The sequence below is a fragment of the Salmo trutta genome, chromosome 30 (genome assembly GCF_901001165.1).
Source record: "Salmo trutta chromosome 30, fSalTru1.1, whole genome shotgun sequence".
Classification (NCBI taxonomy): domain Eukaryota; kingdom Metazoa; phylum Chordata; class Actinopteri; order Salmoniformes; family Salmonidae; genus Salmo; species Salmo trutta.
In genome coordinates, this window is record NC_042986.1 from 29,818,770 (window position 1) to 29,834,489 (window position 15,720).

The 15,720-nt window shown below is 43.2% G+C and overlaps 2 protein-coding genes across 4 annotated transcripts; one reads left to right on the top strand and one right to left on the bottom strand.

The window, feature by feature from the left end:
* The first annotated feature begins 194 nt into the window (after positions 1-194).
* LOC115168474 (ceramide synthase 5) lies at positions 195-6,742 on the top strand. Its single transcript, XM_029723792.1, has 11 exons — positions 195-586; positions 2,299-2,401; positions 2,806-2,936; positions 3,044-3,101; positions 3,324-3,374; positions 3,518-3,610; positions 4,698-4,826; positions 5,367-5,473; positions 5,657-5,813; positions 6,078-6,251; positions 6,361-6,742. Exons 1-10 carry the CDS (start codon positions 327-329, stop codon positions 6,237-6,239), a joined length of 1,251 nt encoding a protein of 416 aa, XP_029579652.1. The 5' UTR covers positions 195-326; the 3' UTR covers positions 6,240-6,251; positions 6,361-6,742.
* si:ch73-233m11.2 (NACHT, LRR and PYD domains-containing protein 3) lies at positions 6,710-15,412 on the bottom strand. 3 transcript variants are annotated; one of them, XM_029723789.1, is made up of 10 exons: positions 15,394-15,411; positions 14,810-15,003; positions 12,938-14,567; positions 9,234-9,395; positions 8,721-8,894; positions 8,434-8,607; positions 8,101-8,274; positions 7,805-7,978; positions 7,472-7,639; positions 6,710-7,035 (listed from the first exon to the last, which is right to left on the bottom strand). In XM_029723789.1, exons 2-10 carry the CDS (start codon positions 14,835-14,837, stop codon positions 6,966-6,968), a joined length of 2,754 nt encoding a protein of 917 aa, XP_029579649.1. In that variant the 5' UTR covers positions 14,838-15,003; positions 15,394-15,411; the 3' UTR covers positions 6,710-6,965. The 3 variants fall into 3 exon arrangements, with proteins under 3 accessions (XP_029579649.1, XP_029579650.1, XP_029579651.1); XM_029723790.1 differs by lacking the exon at positions 7,472-7,639 and having other exon boundaries at positions 15,394-15,412; XM_029723791.1 differs by lacking the exon at positions 15,394-15,411 and having other exon boundaries at positions 14,810-15,073.
* Between the last annotated feature and the right edge of the window lie 308 nt (positions 15,413-15,720).

Below are 15,720 nucleotides of genomic sequence, written 5' to 3' on the forward strand. Positions count from 1 at the left end.
ATATTTTGTATTTTTTTGTTTCTTAAAGTATTACTAACATTATTGTTTTTAGTTTTGCGTAAACTAGTTATTATGCAATTCATGACACACAAAGGGATGCTCAAACTCTGACACATCGTGGGCGTTGCCAGTTATGGGCGTTACCTGTAATGTGTCGTCGTGACTACGCGGTCTCATGGGAATGAGAGTTTCCAAAAATGCCAGTGAGCTGATGGTGCTGGGGAAGAAGGAGGTGACATTGCGCACCTAGCCTACTTCCTCAACTTATCCAGGAGTAGCATACTCTCTAGCTCCACACACTTATGGGAAGTCTACTAAAGTAGTGCATGAAACAGGTGGATTCTCCCTCGCACAGCTACACACAACATATTGTTTGTTTTTTTTGTTCTGAGAAGGACCGGCATCACCACAAAATGAATTCGCTCTCCGCTTGGTTTTGGAGTGAGAGTTTCTGGCTTCCACCGAATGTTACTTGGGCGGAACTCGAGCACCCACCACCAGGAGAGGAGTACCCCAGAGCTGACCAGCTACTCTCATGCTTACCGCTTGCTTTTGGCGTGTTGGCTGTCAGGGTGTTATTTGAGAGGTAGGCTATGTAACAAAGTAACGTGTATTGACTTGTTTTTGTAAACAAAAGATTTCCGCATTTGATATGTGTCAAAGATTTAGCGGTATAAACCAAGGCCAAGTCCTTGGCTAAACTGATTGTGTGTGTGTGTGTGTGTGTTTGTGTGTGTGTGTGTGTGTGTGCGCGCGCGCGCGCTTAGTAAGCACCAGTCAGAGGAACTAATTAGCGAACTACCCTTGGGCTATGATAGGCCTATAAGGAGGCATTGTTTTCTGATGATAGGTTCCCAACACTACTCTAGTCTATATGATTTAGACTATTGACACAAACACTATTGTGGAAAATACTATTAGTATGCTACTGTGTGTAGGCCAACAGTAGGCTACGAATAGCCACTGAGTATACAACGTTTGTATCATAGGTGTCTTGTTTAACCTGAAGGGTAGTTTACTGGTGTGAGAGAAGCAGTAACCCTTCTGGCTTCATTTACCTGTGTTCTATTAAACGCCATACAGTCACTTAGTAACCAGGTTTTGAGTAATCTCTGTAACCAATAAATACAATCTCGCGAGTAATTTGGTCAGCTGCACTGATGCTAATCTTTGTAGAGGGACGAAGTTCACGCAAATTGACTGCTGCAAGTGACATGTCCATTGGATTATATTGTGTGCATCTCTAACGTCTAAAATGGCTCTTCTCTTTGTGTCCTTTTCTTTCAAAGTCCTTATCTTTGTGTCCCTTTTTGAATGTTTTGATGTGAAATAAGCAAAGGAACTGGTAAAAGTGAATAGTCAGTGTGTATCCATATTTGTATTTTATTTAACCTTTATTTAACTAGGCAAGTCAGTTAAGAACAAATTATTATTTACAATGACGGCCTAGGAACAGTGGGTTAACTGCCTTGTTCAGGGACAGAACGATAGATTTTTACCTTGTCATCTCGGGGATTCAATCTAGCAACCTTTTGGTTACTGGCCCAAAGCTCTAATCACTAGGCTGCCTACGGCCCCATCTGCTTTCTATTAACTATCCATATGATTTCAGATTATTGTAAATGAGGGTGAAGAAATGGAAACACAAGATTATTGATGATATGCACTACTGGTGTTCTCTTCTGTGTACCACAGTAGAATTGGATGTTGGCTGTCTGCTTATCCAAATAGGTAATTTGAATTCTCTGCATAGCAAGGCCTCTCCTGAACAGATGCTTTCTGAAATGTTAGCTGGGCATATGTTTAGGCCTAGGTAGTACATTGGATTGTGTGATAGGAAGGAAGTGAATGTTGTTTGAATGGGTCATAGAGGCAGTACACTGAGGTCGGGGAGGTCTTGTGATAGACCTCAGTTTGCTGGTTAGTGTCTGTCTCACTCTCAGCAAGGAGCTTTCTCCTCTTGACCCACCGCCCTCTCACATGACAGCTCATCAGCCTCCTCTGTTTAGAGTTGGTGCTACATTCCTCCTCATACTCTCCCTCCGACTGTCTGTTTTCCTCCACAACCCTTTCTCATTCTAACTGCTTTTCTCTTACACACACACACACACCCGCTGCACATACAGTACATTTGTGGGTAAACTGTGAAGGCGCCGTGTCTGTTTGTGGAATAGGCCCCTGGTGAAAGCCATGATCTTCTCTGCTGAGGTTTCTGGAGAACTGTAGGTACTGTAGAGCCAACCCTGTGTCCATGTTTAATATTGCTCTCTCTCTCTGGTGCTGTGTGTGTGTGTTTAGGCTAGTAGCCAAGCCCTGTGCCAACATACTTCAGATTCAGGCTGGAGAGAGCCGGCGAGCCCAGCCCAACGCTGTCCTGGAGAGGGTGTTTACATCCACAACGGTACTTAAGGCATTGGTCTCATACCCTGCTGCTGGGTGGACAAATGCAGCATTGTGACCTGAAATGTTTCTTATGTTATTGCCCACGATGTAAAAGCAATTCACCACATGTACATGAACGGGATGTTCTGTAAATGCAAGTGGATTAGTGGAAGGAAAAAATAAGTGGAAATTATAAAAATCCAACCTATCGTAGATGTATTCCACGCTGATGAACTTGATTTTAACTTGCTACTCGGGAAAGTGTGATCAGATTTTGTTGGTTACTGTCCAAAGCCAATTAGCTCTGTTTGATGCCAGTCTGCTTTGACTGTAGCCAACTTTCCTTTGACTTGTTTAGCAGGGCAGCAATGTAGTGTTTTTGACTCTAAAAGTGTCTCTGTGTCTCCTGCGCCTTTTCCTCAGAGTCCAGACTCGCGGCGGGTCGAGGGGCTCTCTAAGCAGCTGGACTGGGATGTGCGGAAAGTCCAGAGATGGTTCCGACTCCGGAGGAACCAGGACAAGCCCAGTACACTCACAAAGTTCTGCGAGAGCATGTAGGTTCTGAAAAGTCTTTATCAATCTAGATGCGCTAGCTTCAGCATTGCTGTTCTGTTCTGTTTCTTTTCTTTATGTTTCCTTTGCTCTTTGTTTTGCATCATAGGTGGAGGTTGACGTTTTATACTTGTATATTTACCTATGCAATTCGCTATCTGTGGGTGGTGAGTTGAATTGACTTCTACTGCACTACACTAAGTAACTTTAATATAATTCAAACACACTTTAAATTGAAGGGAGCCCTTTTAAAATTGTTGTTACTATAGGAAAGAAAGTAACAATAAGATATACATGTTGACTATGCCGATCGCTTTCAAGAGGAAGTCATATTGATAAGCATTGTTATCCTCTTTGATTATCTTTGACATGTGCATGTCCTCCTCTAGTCTCCTTGGATGTGGGACACACGGCAATGCTGGTACAACTACCCATTTCAGGTGAAGGATCTAAATACCATGATCAGTCATCTAAATAGTCAACAGATGAAGATTCAATTCCTAACCATAGGGTTTGTTCATGTTCTCAATATGGCCTACTTTTGCTAAGGATGCCATGTTATTGTTCTTCCTTGCTTCCACAGACACTGAGTGCTGGCCAGTACAACTACTATGTAGCCGAGCTGGCCTTCTACTGGTCCCTCATGTTCTCCCAGTTTACAGACATCAAAAGGAAGGTGAGTCAGGTGACTGGGCTGGAGGGGCACGGTGGATGGACTTGTAGTGGGGTAGGTGGACATTGAAACTGCAGCTATTGTGCTCCCCTCTCTCAAAAACACTAATCCTACCACCACTTCAGTCAGTGGCTTTCATTCATGCTAATTGGCCAATCTATTGTAGCTGGTATGCAAGCCATTTAAATCCACTTGATTTTCTAGAAAGTCTTTGGTCGTTTAGCAAGAATTGGTGCCAGTATGTCCTGTTTTTGTTACTTCATTTCAGAGACACTTTCGTTTCACTCTAGTTTAGCAAGGTAATTATAGTTTTGTAATAGAAGGCCTACGATACTGTGTAACCTCTGATGAACAGGTTAGACGCAGCAGTGAGTTTCTGTAGAGGCATAGTTTGGGACAGGAGTTTATGTATGAAGCACTAGCCCAGAGTCCAATCCTACTGAGAGTAGACCTAATCCATTGTCACATGGGTGCTGCTGGAAGAGGTAGAATTACATTAGCACTGTGCTGTTCTCTGGTAGTGGGTCAAGGGGAAAGGACGATTTTTATTTCTATCACTTAGCAAGTTTTGCATGTTGTAAAGGTTTCCAATACTCCTATGTTTGACCCTAGCATCTTTGTACACCATTACAAATGCAAAGATCCTTAAGCAGGAGCAATGAAGACAAACGCATTGCAAAATCATAAGTCGTTTCAAGTTAAGAAAATATACCTAGTACATGTAATCTAGTTTAATATATAACTAAAAGTATCTGGTGAAGTTTCTAGGAGATCATTAATCATGTGTGGAAGAATTCTCATTGCCAAGCAGATGCAGCCTTTACAAAAGCTGGTGACGACATTGTGTCAGGTCAATGAACTTGTTAGGATGGTTTAATAGACCAGGTTGTTGTGACCTTGGTTCCACTCACTCAGTGATTCTATGCGTTTTATTGGAATCAAAAGGCATGTGTGTAAACATTTTCCCCTCCCCCTCTCTCCCCCCCTTGTCTACCTCTCTATCTATCTATCTATCTATCTATCTATCTATCTATCTATCTATCTATCTATCTATCCCTCTATTTCTTTGTTTACCTTTGTCCTCTGACAGGATTTCCTCATCATGTTTGTCCATCACCTGGCCACCATAACTCTCATCACCTTCTCCTACTGTAACAACATGCTGCGAATAGGCACTATGGTCATGTGTGTCCATGATGCTTCCGACATCGTGCTGGAGGTAGATAATTTGTCAAGTGTCTATACCAGAGCCATGTATTTAGAGAGTTGGGCCAATGCGGTTTCTGCATTATGATGTACTTACATGACACTTCAACATTCTATGGCAGCCATGTTAGCTCCTCATTAACATTACATGGGGAATATTTAAACAATGCTTTGTAACTGAATGTCTAGAATTAGAACAATAATCAAATAGTTATTTTCTTTTCTAAATATATGGCTTTGGCCTATGCTATACTGTATGTGTAGAGCTGTCTTTTTACTGGCTGAGGTGGTTCCACACAAAACTGAAATATTATTTATGGTCTGTGTGGGTGTGAGAGTATGGGGTTTCACCCTGGCGTGTGTTTACTCTGTGTTTGAACAGCTGTATGCACTACTGCTGCACTTAGCTAATACCTGTTTAACTGGATCTGACTGTTTAACATGTCTGTTTACCAAGGTACAGCGAGAGAGGTGTCATTGAAGGAGAATTAATGTTTGTTGGTTTGCTATCTGTACTCATGTGCCTATTTATTTCCCCCCCCAACCCCCCAAGTTGGCCAAGTTGGCCAATTATGCAAAGTACCAGCGGATTTGTGACACCGGCTTTGTAGTATTCAGCATCGTCTTCTTCATCACGCGACTTGTCATCTATCCCTTTTGGTAAGGGGGGGGTACATATTGAATTATGCAACAAGGCACAGAGCTGCGTTATCTAACTCCAGCCATTCTGTCCTCAGCACTATAGGATATATGTATAATTAATTCGATTTCTATAAAAGGATTTGGCTCTTTGGCGTCTCCTTGTGACGGTGCCCTGGTAACACGTGTATGTCTGTGTTGAAGGATCATATACAGTGTGCTGGTGGAGAGCTGGGAGATTGTCGGTCCGTACAGGTCCTGGTGGCTGTTGAACGGCCTGCTTCTGGTCCTGCAGTCTCTTCATGTCTTCTGGTTCTACCTCATCGCTAGAATCGCCATCAAAGCAATATTCAAGGGCAAGGTGTGTATGTGTGTTTAACTTGACTCCGTCTGAATAATAATGAACCTATTGTAGCAACAGTGATAGTTTGTGTAATATGCTCACATTGTAGTTGTAGACCTAAAAATAAACATTTGCCAATATCAAAACATTTGTCCTTTTACACAGACCACCTATTCAGGTTTAGGGAGGAAAAACAGTAATATGTTGATGATCTGATTTCTTGTATGATTCCTTTGCAGACTATTCATTATGTTACTGAGCACAAACTATCCCTTTTAAAAGGTGGCGAAGGATGACCGCAGTGACATCGAGAGCAGCTCAGAGGAGGAGACGGACACCAATGTCAGGAGCAGGAACAAGTCACATCCCAACGGTAGCGAGCAATCACCAAAAAAAGACACCGGGACCAATGGCTTCGCCAAAGGTGGAACAAAAGACCACTGAACACAGGGAGAGGTGATTATGAACTGGACACGGGGGTCTCTGAAATGGATCCCCTCTGCTGTGTGCCACTTAAATGGGTCCCAGCTCTGTAACTGAACTTCAACTCTTCTTTCACTTTCAGAAAAACAAACCCTCTCAGGACTGGTGTGGGTTGTGAAGACAATGATAAAATTGACAATGTTTGCTGCCTTGAGGACCTCTATTTATCACTGTGTGTTTCTTTGTATCAAGTTTACAACTTTGCCTTTGCTTATAGTAGAAATAGGGGAGGAAAGTTTTCATAGAAGTTTTACCGGTCAAATACTGCTTTTTCATTTCTACAATGTTTTGATAACTCACTTTTTTTTACTTGGAGAGAGCTTTATAGATGAAACCGGTGGTATTTTAATGGTTGTAAGAGATTGTGTGCCTTACTGAATATGCTGCCTCCCCTCATCTGAGGGGAAAAAATAAAGTAGAAATTATCTGTATTTTTCTCAATAAAAACCTTTATTTGAACCAAATCATTAGTTAACATCTTTTGACAACCAAAATTATAGCAATGGCACTCAAGTGACCTCATGTGTTCACTATCAGACACCGTTCAGCCCACTGTCATGTAACTCTATACTAGTAGAAAGAATGGAGGGATCGAACAAATACTATCAATGGATTGATTTTTATTTAGCCTTCAGGCTAAATTAGTCAAGTTTTTTTGGTGACATTTTAAAAAGGAACTTTTTTTTTTTAGTATTTGATTTTTGCACACTGGTCCATCATCTCAAACATGTCTTCACTGAAGTCGTTATACTGCAGACTGAAAGAGAGGAAGGGAAATGTCAGAAGAACCCTTACACTTTTCACATGACAAATTGTGATAGCACAAATTTCACAACAGCAGTAGGGATTACGAAACCGTGTCTTTTGCGTGTGGTACAGAGGAGGCTGTGGAAGGAGCTATAGGAGGTCGGGCTCAGTGTAATACCTGGAATGGATTTCTTTGGAACGTATCAAACATGTGGTTTCCATATGTTTGATACGTTCCAAAGAAATCCATTCCAGCTACTAACATTTATTCCATTCCAGCCATTACAGTGAGCCTGTCTTCCTATAGCTCCACCTACTAGCCTCTGGTGTGGTCCTATCAAAATATAAAATCGCACTGAACACTAAAACATGAATACTATTGTATAGAGAACCATCAATACTACTACAATGTATCAGTGGAATCCACCACTACTTGGCTCACTCACTTCATCTCCTGCATGGTGCGACTATCCTGCATGACTTTGACCAGGGCTGGGACTGAGGTGTCAGTCAGATGGTTGTTCTTCAGGACCAGGCTCTTCAGGGAGCCACTGGCCCTCACCGCCACACTCAGGTCTCCAACACAGGCATCCGTCAATTGGATCATCTCAACACTAACACACACACCATTATCTCAGTTTTGTCAAGGTCTTAACCTTGGTATATACCTCAATATTTGATGTGACATATCACAAACACAAAGTGAGAGGATTCAAGTGTTACACTGATCCGTAGCAAAGCAAAACCGGTCTGGCAACACACACTGTCTGTTCACTTACTCCAGGTGCTCCAGACTGCACCGTTTGTCTCCCAGTGCGACCCAGAGGTGTTTGGCTCCTTCATCTCCTATTTTGTTCAGGCCCACAGACAGTGTTCTCAGTCCAGAGGTCCCACTGCTCAGCAAAACGCCCAACTCCTTGAAGACCAGGGGAGTCAACTCACAGCGGACCAAGCTGCAACAGAAAACCCTAATTGGTTCTGATACAAAGGCATGAATCGTCTCGTTTCCAAGGGGGTCCCCAGACTACAACAGATAACACTCAATACATAACAAGTATGCTGCAGACTGTAGTACCGCAGTTTCTCCAGTGGGTGTCCAGGCTTGTTGAGGGCCTTACACAGCTGCAGTGCCCCCTCCTGGCCCAACGCATTCACAGAAAGATCCAGCTCGGTCAGCCTACAGCCTTCTGACTGCAAGGCCTCAGCCACACCAGCACAACATGCAGCTGTCAACTCATTATCAAACAATCTGGCAAGGGATTGAGCAGAGAGGGAATCAGGAGAGATACTCTGCATGTCATATCACAAATCTCCATATCTGAGCAATGTGTTGTTTTTATTTGTCCTAGAGACTTGAGTGAGCTATTATAACTATAATAACAGCATCCATGATCTATCTGGTCCTTACATCAGGCTTTGCAGTTGGCAGCAGGGATATTGGAGAGCCTTGGCCAGCCAATCCACCCCCTGGTCGGTGAGGCAGTTCTGTGCCAGGTTCAGTATTCTCAGCTCTGATTGGCCAACGCACAGTGCAGTTGACAAAGCCTCCATGGACCCCCCTGTCAACTCACACCTCGGTAACCTTCACAAAACAGTCGACTAATTACAGGCTAATAATGACATTTGAACTGTCAATCATAGATTTATTCTTCTTTGAAAATGATACCATTACAATATCTTTGCTAGAGTACGTACTGAAGCTCCTGCAGTTTGCAGTGAGGGCTTCCCAGTGCATGGCTCAGCTTCCTGATCCCCTGGTCATGGAACATATTTCCCCTCAGCTCCAACACGCGGAGATGGGATTTCTCTGAGGTCAGGACTGCCACCAGGTCCCCACAGCAAGCCTCTGTTAACCCGCACACTGGAAGTCTACAGAAACCAATCATCATCCATTTAGATACAACAAACAGACCAAGTGACTTTACTATTACGTAATTCAATAGCATGCACCAAATGCCAATACAACCCTGTTATAAGGAAGTTATAATAGTGTTATAATTAAGTTTATGGTGTCATATGTTTTAAATGCTTTATATTCAGTATATGAGTAGTATGGGACCTCGTCTTCAATAACCTATTGAAGTTGAGAACATTTTTAAATCGTAATTTACTGTAACACCGCCATCAATATTAGATTGTGCATTACATTTGAATGGCATGATGCAAACACTGTAAATGTCATATTCTGTGAAGTAAGATGGAACTCACTTTAATGTTTGTATGTTGCAGTCCCCAAGTCCTGTGCAAAGAACTTTGAAGCCTGTGTCACCCATGGGGTTGTAGGACATATCCAGCTCTGTGGTCCTTCCCTGGCTGAGGGCTGAGGCCAGGTGAGCGAGAGCCCCAGCACTAAGAGAGCTCTGAACCAGGCTGTGGACAAAACAGATGAAGAGATGTGCATGAGCTCTGGTGATGTTTTAAAGGGCAAATCCGCAGTTGAAACAATAACAAAGCAACCACTTGACCAGTGTTGGTAAAAAGCTGAGGAATGGGGCTAGAGAAATGTAACCACTCAAATTCATAGACAGAGCTATGGATACAAGGACTGATCCATGATATCAAAATTATAGTTTTAACCATGTTGAGGCTAGTGTTTGTTTCCAATTGTTGTTTACAAACATGGGAGTAAAACAAGCTTATATTTGGGGTTCTGATGGGGTAATAAGACAGTTGAACTAAAATCATGATTTATATTCTTCAAGAATCAATGGGTATATATCATTAACTTATGTTAAAATTGTACAAAATGTGGCATTTTTGTTACGGAAATGTTTTGGAATTAATTTATACAATGTAACCTACATTCCATGCATACAGTAAATCATACTGTAATATGTCTCTTTCCACTATCTGGAAAGGAACAGTAATTACAGATCATTTGTTTGCGACAGAAAATCGAATAACATTTTAATTGTCACATTTTTTATTTGTTTAACCTTTATTTAACCAGGTAGGCTAGTTGAGAACAAGTTCTCATTTACAACTGCGACCTGGCCAAGATAAAGCAAAGCAGTGTGACACAGACAACAACACAGAGTTACACATGGAGTAAACAATAAGCCAAGCCAATAACACAATAAACAAGTCAATGACACAGTAGAAAAAAATAAAGTCTATATACAAAATGTGCAAAAGGCATGCTCTCGATGGTGCAGCTGTAAAATCTTTTGAGGATCTGAGGACCCATGCCAACTCTTTTCAGTCTCCTGAGGGGGAATAGGTTTTGAATCAGGCCTTTATGGTTGAATTGCTGCAAAGAAACCAAAACCGGCTGTGATTGGGAGTCCCATAGGGCGGCGCACAATTGGCCCTACGTCATCCGGGTTTGGCTGGGGTAGGCCGTCATTGTAAATAAGAATTTGTTCTTAACTGACTTGCCTAGTTAAATAAAGGTGAAATAAAAATAAAACCCTGACAGGTTGCATCACTGCCTGGTATGGCAACTGCTCGGCCTCTGACCGCAAGGCACTACAGAGTGTAGTGCGTATGGCCCAGTACATCACCGGGGCCAAGCTTCTTGCCACCCAGGACCTTTATACCAGGCGGTGTCAGAGGAAGGTCCTAAAAATCGTCAAAGACTCCAGCCACCCTAGTCATAGACTGCTCTCTCTACTTCTGGCCCTTCTTTGGACACTGTGTTAACGACCCTCCAGACGAGCTTCAGCGACATTCAACTCTCCTTCTGTGGCATCCAACTGCTCTTAAATACAAGTAAAATTAAATGCATGCTCTTCAACTGATCGCTGCCTGCATCTGCCCGCCCATCCAGCATCATTACTCTGGACGGTTCTGACTTAGAATATGTGGACAACTACAAATACCTAGGTGTCTGGGTAGACTGTAAACTCTCCTTCCAGACTCACATCAAACATCTCCAATCTAAAGTTAAATCTAGAATTGGCTTCCTATTTCACAACAAAGCATCCTTCACTCATGCTGCCAAACATACCCTCGTAAAACTGACTATCCTACCGATCCTCGACTTCGGCGATGTAATTTACAAAATAGCCTCCAATACCCTACTCAATAAATTGGATGCAGTCTATCACAGTGCCATCCGTTTTGTCACCAAAGCCCCATATACTACCCACCACTGCGACCTGTACGCTCTCGTTGGCTGGCCCTCGCTTCATACTCGTCGCCAAACCCACTGGCTCCAGGTCAACTACAAGACCCTGCTAGGTAAAGTCCCCCCTTATCTCAGCTCGCTGGTCACCATAGCAGCACCCACCTGTAACACGCGCTCCAGCAGGTAAATCTCACTGGTCACCCCCAAAGCCAATTCCTCCTTCGGCCGCCTTTCCTTCCAGTTCTCTGCTGCCAATGACTGGAACGAACTACAAAAATCTCTGAAACACTTATCTCCCTCACTAGCTTTAAGCAACAGCTGTCAGAGCAGCTCACAGATCACTGCACCTGTACATAGCCCATCTATAATTTAGCCCAAACAACTACTTCTTCCCCTACTGTATTTATTTATTTTGCTCCATTGCACCCCATTATTTCTCTTCCATTGCAAATCTACCATTCCAGTGTTTTACTTGCTATATTGTATGTACTTCGCCACCATGGCCTTTTTTTGCCTTTACCTCCCTTATCTCACCTCATTTGCTCACATTGTATATAGACGTATTTTTCTACTGTATGTTTGTTTTACTCCATGTGTAACTCTGTGTTGTTGTATGTGTCAAACTGCTTTGCTTTATCTTGGCCAGGTCGCAATTGTAAATGAGAACTTGTTCTCAACTTGCCTACCTGGTTAAATAAAGGTGATTTTTTTATTTTTATATATTGATTTATTTTACCATTATTTGACTAGGCAAGTCAGTTAAGAACAAATTCTTATTTTACAATGACAGCCTACCCCAACCAAACCCTCCCCTAACCCGGACGATGCTGGGCCAATTGTGCACCGCCCTATGGGACTCCCGATCATGACCGGTTGTGATACAGCCCGGGAACGAACCAGGGTCTGTAGTGACACCTCTAGCACTAACATGCAGTGCCTTAGACCTCTGCGCCACTCAGGAGCCCCTACATGCACCGAATACAACAGGTGTAGACCTTACAGTGAAATGCTTACTTACAAACCCTTAATATAAGCCCTTAACCAACAATGCAGTTAAGAAAAAAAATACCTGTTAAGTAAAAAAAGTAAAATAAAAGTAACAAATAATTACAGAGCAGCAGTAAAATAACAATAGCAAGGCTATATACAGGGGGTACCGGTTAATCAAGGTAATTGAGGTAATATGTACATGTAGGTAGAGTTAAAGTGACAATGCATTGATAATAAACAGAGTAGCAGCGGCGTAAAGGGGGGGGGGGCAATGCGAATAGTTTGGGTAGCTGTTCAGGAGTCTTATGGCTTGGGGGTAGAAGCTGTTAAGAAGTCTTTTGGACCTAGACTTAGCACTCCGGTAACGCTTGCCGTGCGGTAGCAGAGAGAACAGTCTATGACTAGGGTGGCTGGAGTCTTTGACAATTCTTAGGGCCTTCCTCTGACATCGCCTGGTATAGAGGTCCTGGAAGTCAGGAAGTTTGGCCCCAGTGATGTACAGGGCCGTACGCACTACCCTCTGTAGTGCCTTGCGGTCGGAGGCCAAGCAGTTGCCATACCAGGCAGTAATATGTATAGCTGTAGAATAGTAGTATAGCGATCCACACTTATAAACCAGGGTCGTTACAGTAGATACATCACTTGTTTGATTATTTGTATGTATGTATGTGGTCCCACAGCAGTAGGATCTGAAAAACATGCTTTAGGTTTCTGTTTTATTTTCTAGTCGCAGACGAGAGGTATTGATTGCCACTGTATCATATCATTTACCAAACTGAATTGGGTCACACTTACTAGCAGCAAAATACTAGACAACAAATCACATTGATTTTCTGTTTCCTCAATTACTCACATTATTTTATGAGAGAGACGTATGGCAGGAACCAAAAGGTTGGCTTTTTCCTCAGTTAAATCCTTGCTGCTGTACAGATTCAGCTGATCCCATTCCCCCAGACATGTCACTATATAGCTGAGAGACACACAGTCATGTACACCCAGAACGCCATAGCTGATGCCACGGGCAGACGGAGTGATGATCTCCTTCACCAGCTTCTCATTCTGACGTTGATGGAGCAGATGAAAGTAATGGAGGTGTCTGTCTGTGTGATAGCTCTCCAGTGCCTTCCGAGAGGTGCTTTTAAACCAGCTGCTGAAGTCCATGATGTGGTCAGTGTTGAACTCTCCCAGTTCAGATTCCAGAGGCTTCCTCTGAGAGGGCTCAGAAAGCCCTGCCAGGTAAAGGTCGAGAAACTCTACACAACCCTCATGGTTCTCCAACATCTCTTCCACACTCACTGCTTCTGACTCGTCTAAGTAGAAGGATGCAGCCAAGAAAAACTCTTGGATCTTCTGGGTGTGGAAGGAGAAAATGCAGTAGTCCGATTCCAGGTCACCATCAACGTGCAGGAAATCTTTCAGTGATGTTGGAGTTGTTAGGAACTGTTGTACACCAGTGGAGGCCATTTCTTCTTTGGAGCAGTTTGAATCCGGGCCAAGACAGCAATGGGAAGCCATTCTACCCAGGGTGGTCACCAGGTCTCTGGCATTGGTCGTGTCCAATGACAGTGCCCGAATAAGGTGGACGGTGATATAAACAAACACCTGGGTTAGCGTCTCAGGAAGACTCTCTCCAGCCTCCATTAGAGACTTGTAAATGGAACACGTCGTCCAGCAGAATCTAGGAGAGGTGCAGAAATCATAGAACCCCATTGTCCTTTCTATGTTCTCAAACGCTTGACTGGCTACAATTGGATCAGAGAAGAACCTGTCGCAATAGGCCTTCCTCTGGGGTTTCAGAAACCCCAACAGCTCCACGCAGTAGCCATCTAGAGACTCAAGACTGGCTGCGGTAGGCCTTGAGGTCAGCAGTATGGCTGCCCCCTTCAGAAGAGGTCCATGCACCAGGCTGGCTACTAGCATAGAGACTGAGGCTGGCTGGTGAGGGTCCGAGCAGATGGTCAGGGATGTGGGGGGGTCCAGGCTGTGCTGATACTGATCCAGCCCATCAAACAGAAACAGCAGAGACTTTGGATTCTGCAGGATTAGAGCCAGGGACTCAGGGGAAAGGTGACTGTAGCACTGAAGCAGCAATGCCTGCAGAGACAGCACCCCCTTATGGGCATTCAGATCCCTGAACGTGAAATGGAAGACACAGGAAAAGTGCTGGAGATGTTTGCCAGTGGCCCAGTCCACTATTAGCTTCTCCAAGGCAGTGGTTCTGCCAACTCCAGCTGGACCAACCACTATAACAGGTTTCAGCTGGTGTCCATCTTCAGGCAAAGCAGTTAGAATGGCATGTTGAAATGACTGTGGATTCTCTTGCATCTGTTTTTCTGACACATCAGGACCAGTAGTCATGAGCGGAATGTAATTATTATCACGCACAACTTTATTTGGCAACTGGCCTCCAAGAAGGGTTGATGTGTCCTCTGACTTCTGCTTTCTATGGCCCAGCAGTGCTTCCTTGTGCATTGTGAGGATAGCTGTCGAGAGAAAACAGCAGTTTGAAAAAGGGAACGTTGAGAAACAGACGGACATTGTTTGGTGACGCAAGCACATGCACGCGCATCAACGCAAAGTTGGCACACACATATTGGAGACAAGAGTAGACAGACGCACAGGCATGCGAAAACAAGCATGCAAATACATTTTTTCACTATACGGTAAACCATAGTAGCAAACATTTACATGAAAATCAAATTGTTATGGGGCGGCGTGCACTTACTTTGAAAACAATCCTTTGATGTCGCCATAATGTATCTATAATTCCCGCTGGTGTCCTGTGCTTTCGTTCGTTCAGAACAATAGGCAATAAAATGCTTGGCAGAGGCTTGAAACAGTATGTTTTCGCAAATTAATAAAAACGAATCACAGCTGATGTTGTATCTGTGCAACTGTACAATATGTTCCGGGTGGCAGCTAGAATAGAGGATGAAAAAGAAGGAAGTGATATGTGCAATATCCTTTATGGACAAGATTCAACAACTCCTTTTTGGGAACAACTTATTCTAATGAACATGCGGAAACACCTAACGGCAGCAGGGTCTCCTAGTTTCAGCCTTCATATACTGTGATTGGTTTCAGCCAGCCAATACTATAGAGCAAGGGTATTCAACCTGGGGTCCGAGGACACCTAGAGGTACTGCAGGTGGTCCGCGAAAATATGTTGGCATTTTTTTATTTCAATGTTTTTATGAATGTAGCTAGCAACCACATAATTAATTAATTATGAATAACATACATACAGTAGAAAAGAGGAGAATGTCTTATTTCTAATGATTATTTATCAACACTCAGTATCTGACATACACTTTGAAAGAATACCCTCGAGGAGTATACTGCCGCGCTGGTGAGGAATGTGGTCCCGGTTCCAGGGATGGATAGAAAGTCCAATATGGCTGCCAACGCAATGCCATATATGTATATGATGTCCGAATTCAGTAGCTCTACTCTCATTGGTCCTAACAATTTGTAAAAAAAAAAAAAAATTTTGCATGTAGCTGGCGACACCAGCCATCAAGACATCATAGATGAGATCAATGGATCATCAGAAATGGGTACAGAGAGATAGTTAGATATATAGCTACCACAAACAGAAAAATGAGACAGATATTTCACTGGATGTATAAATGTGAA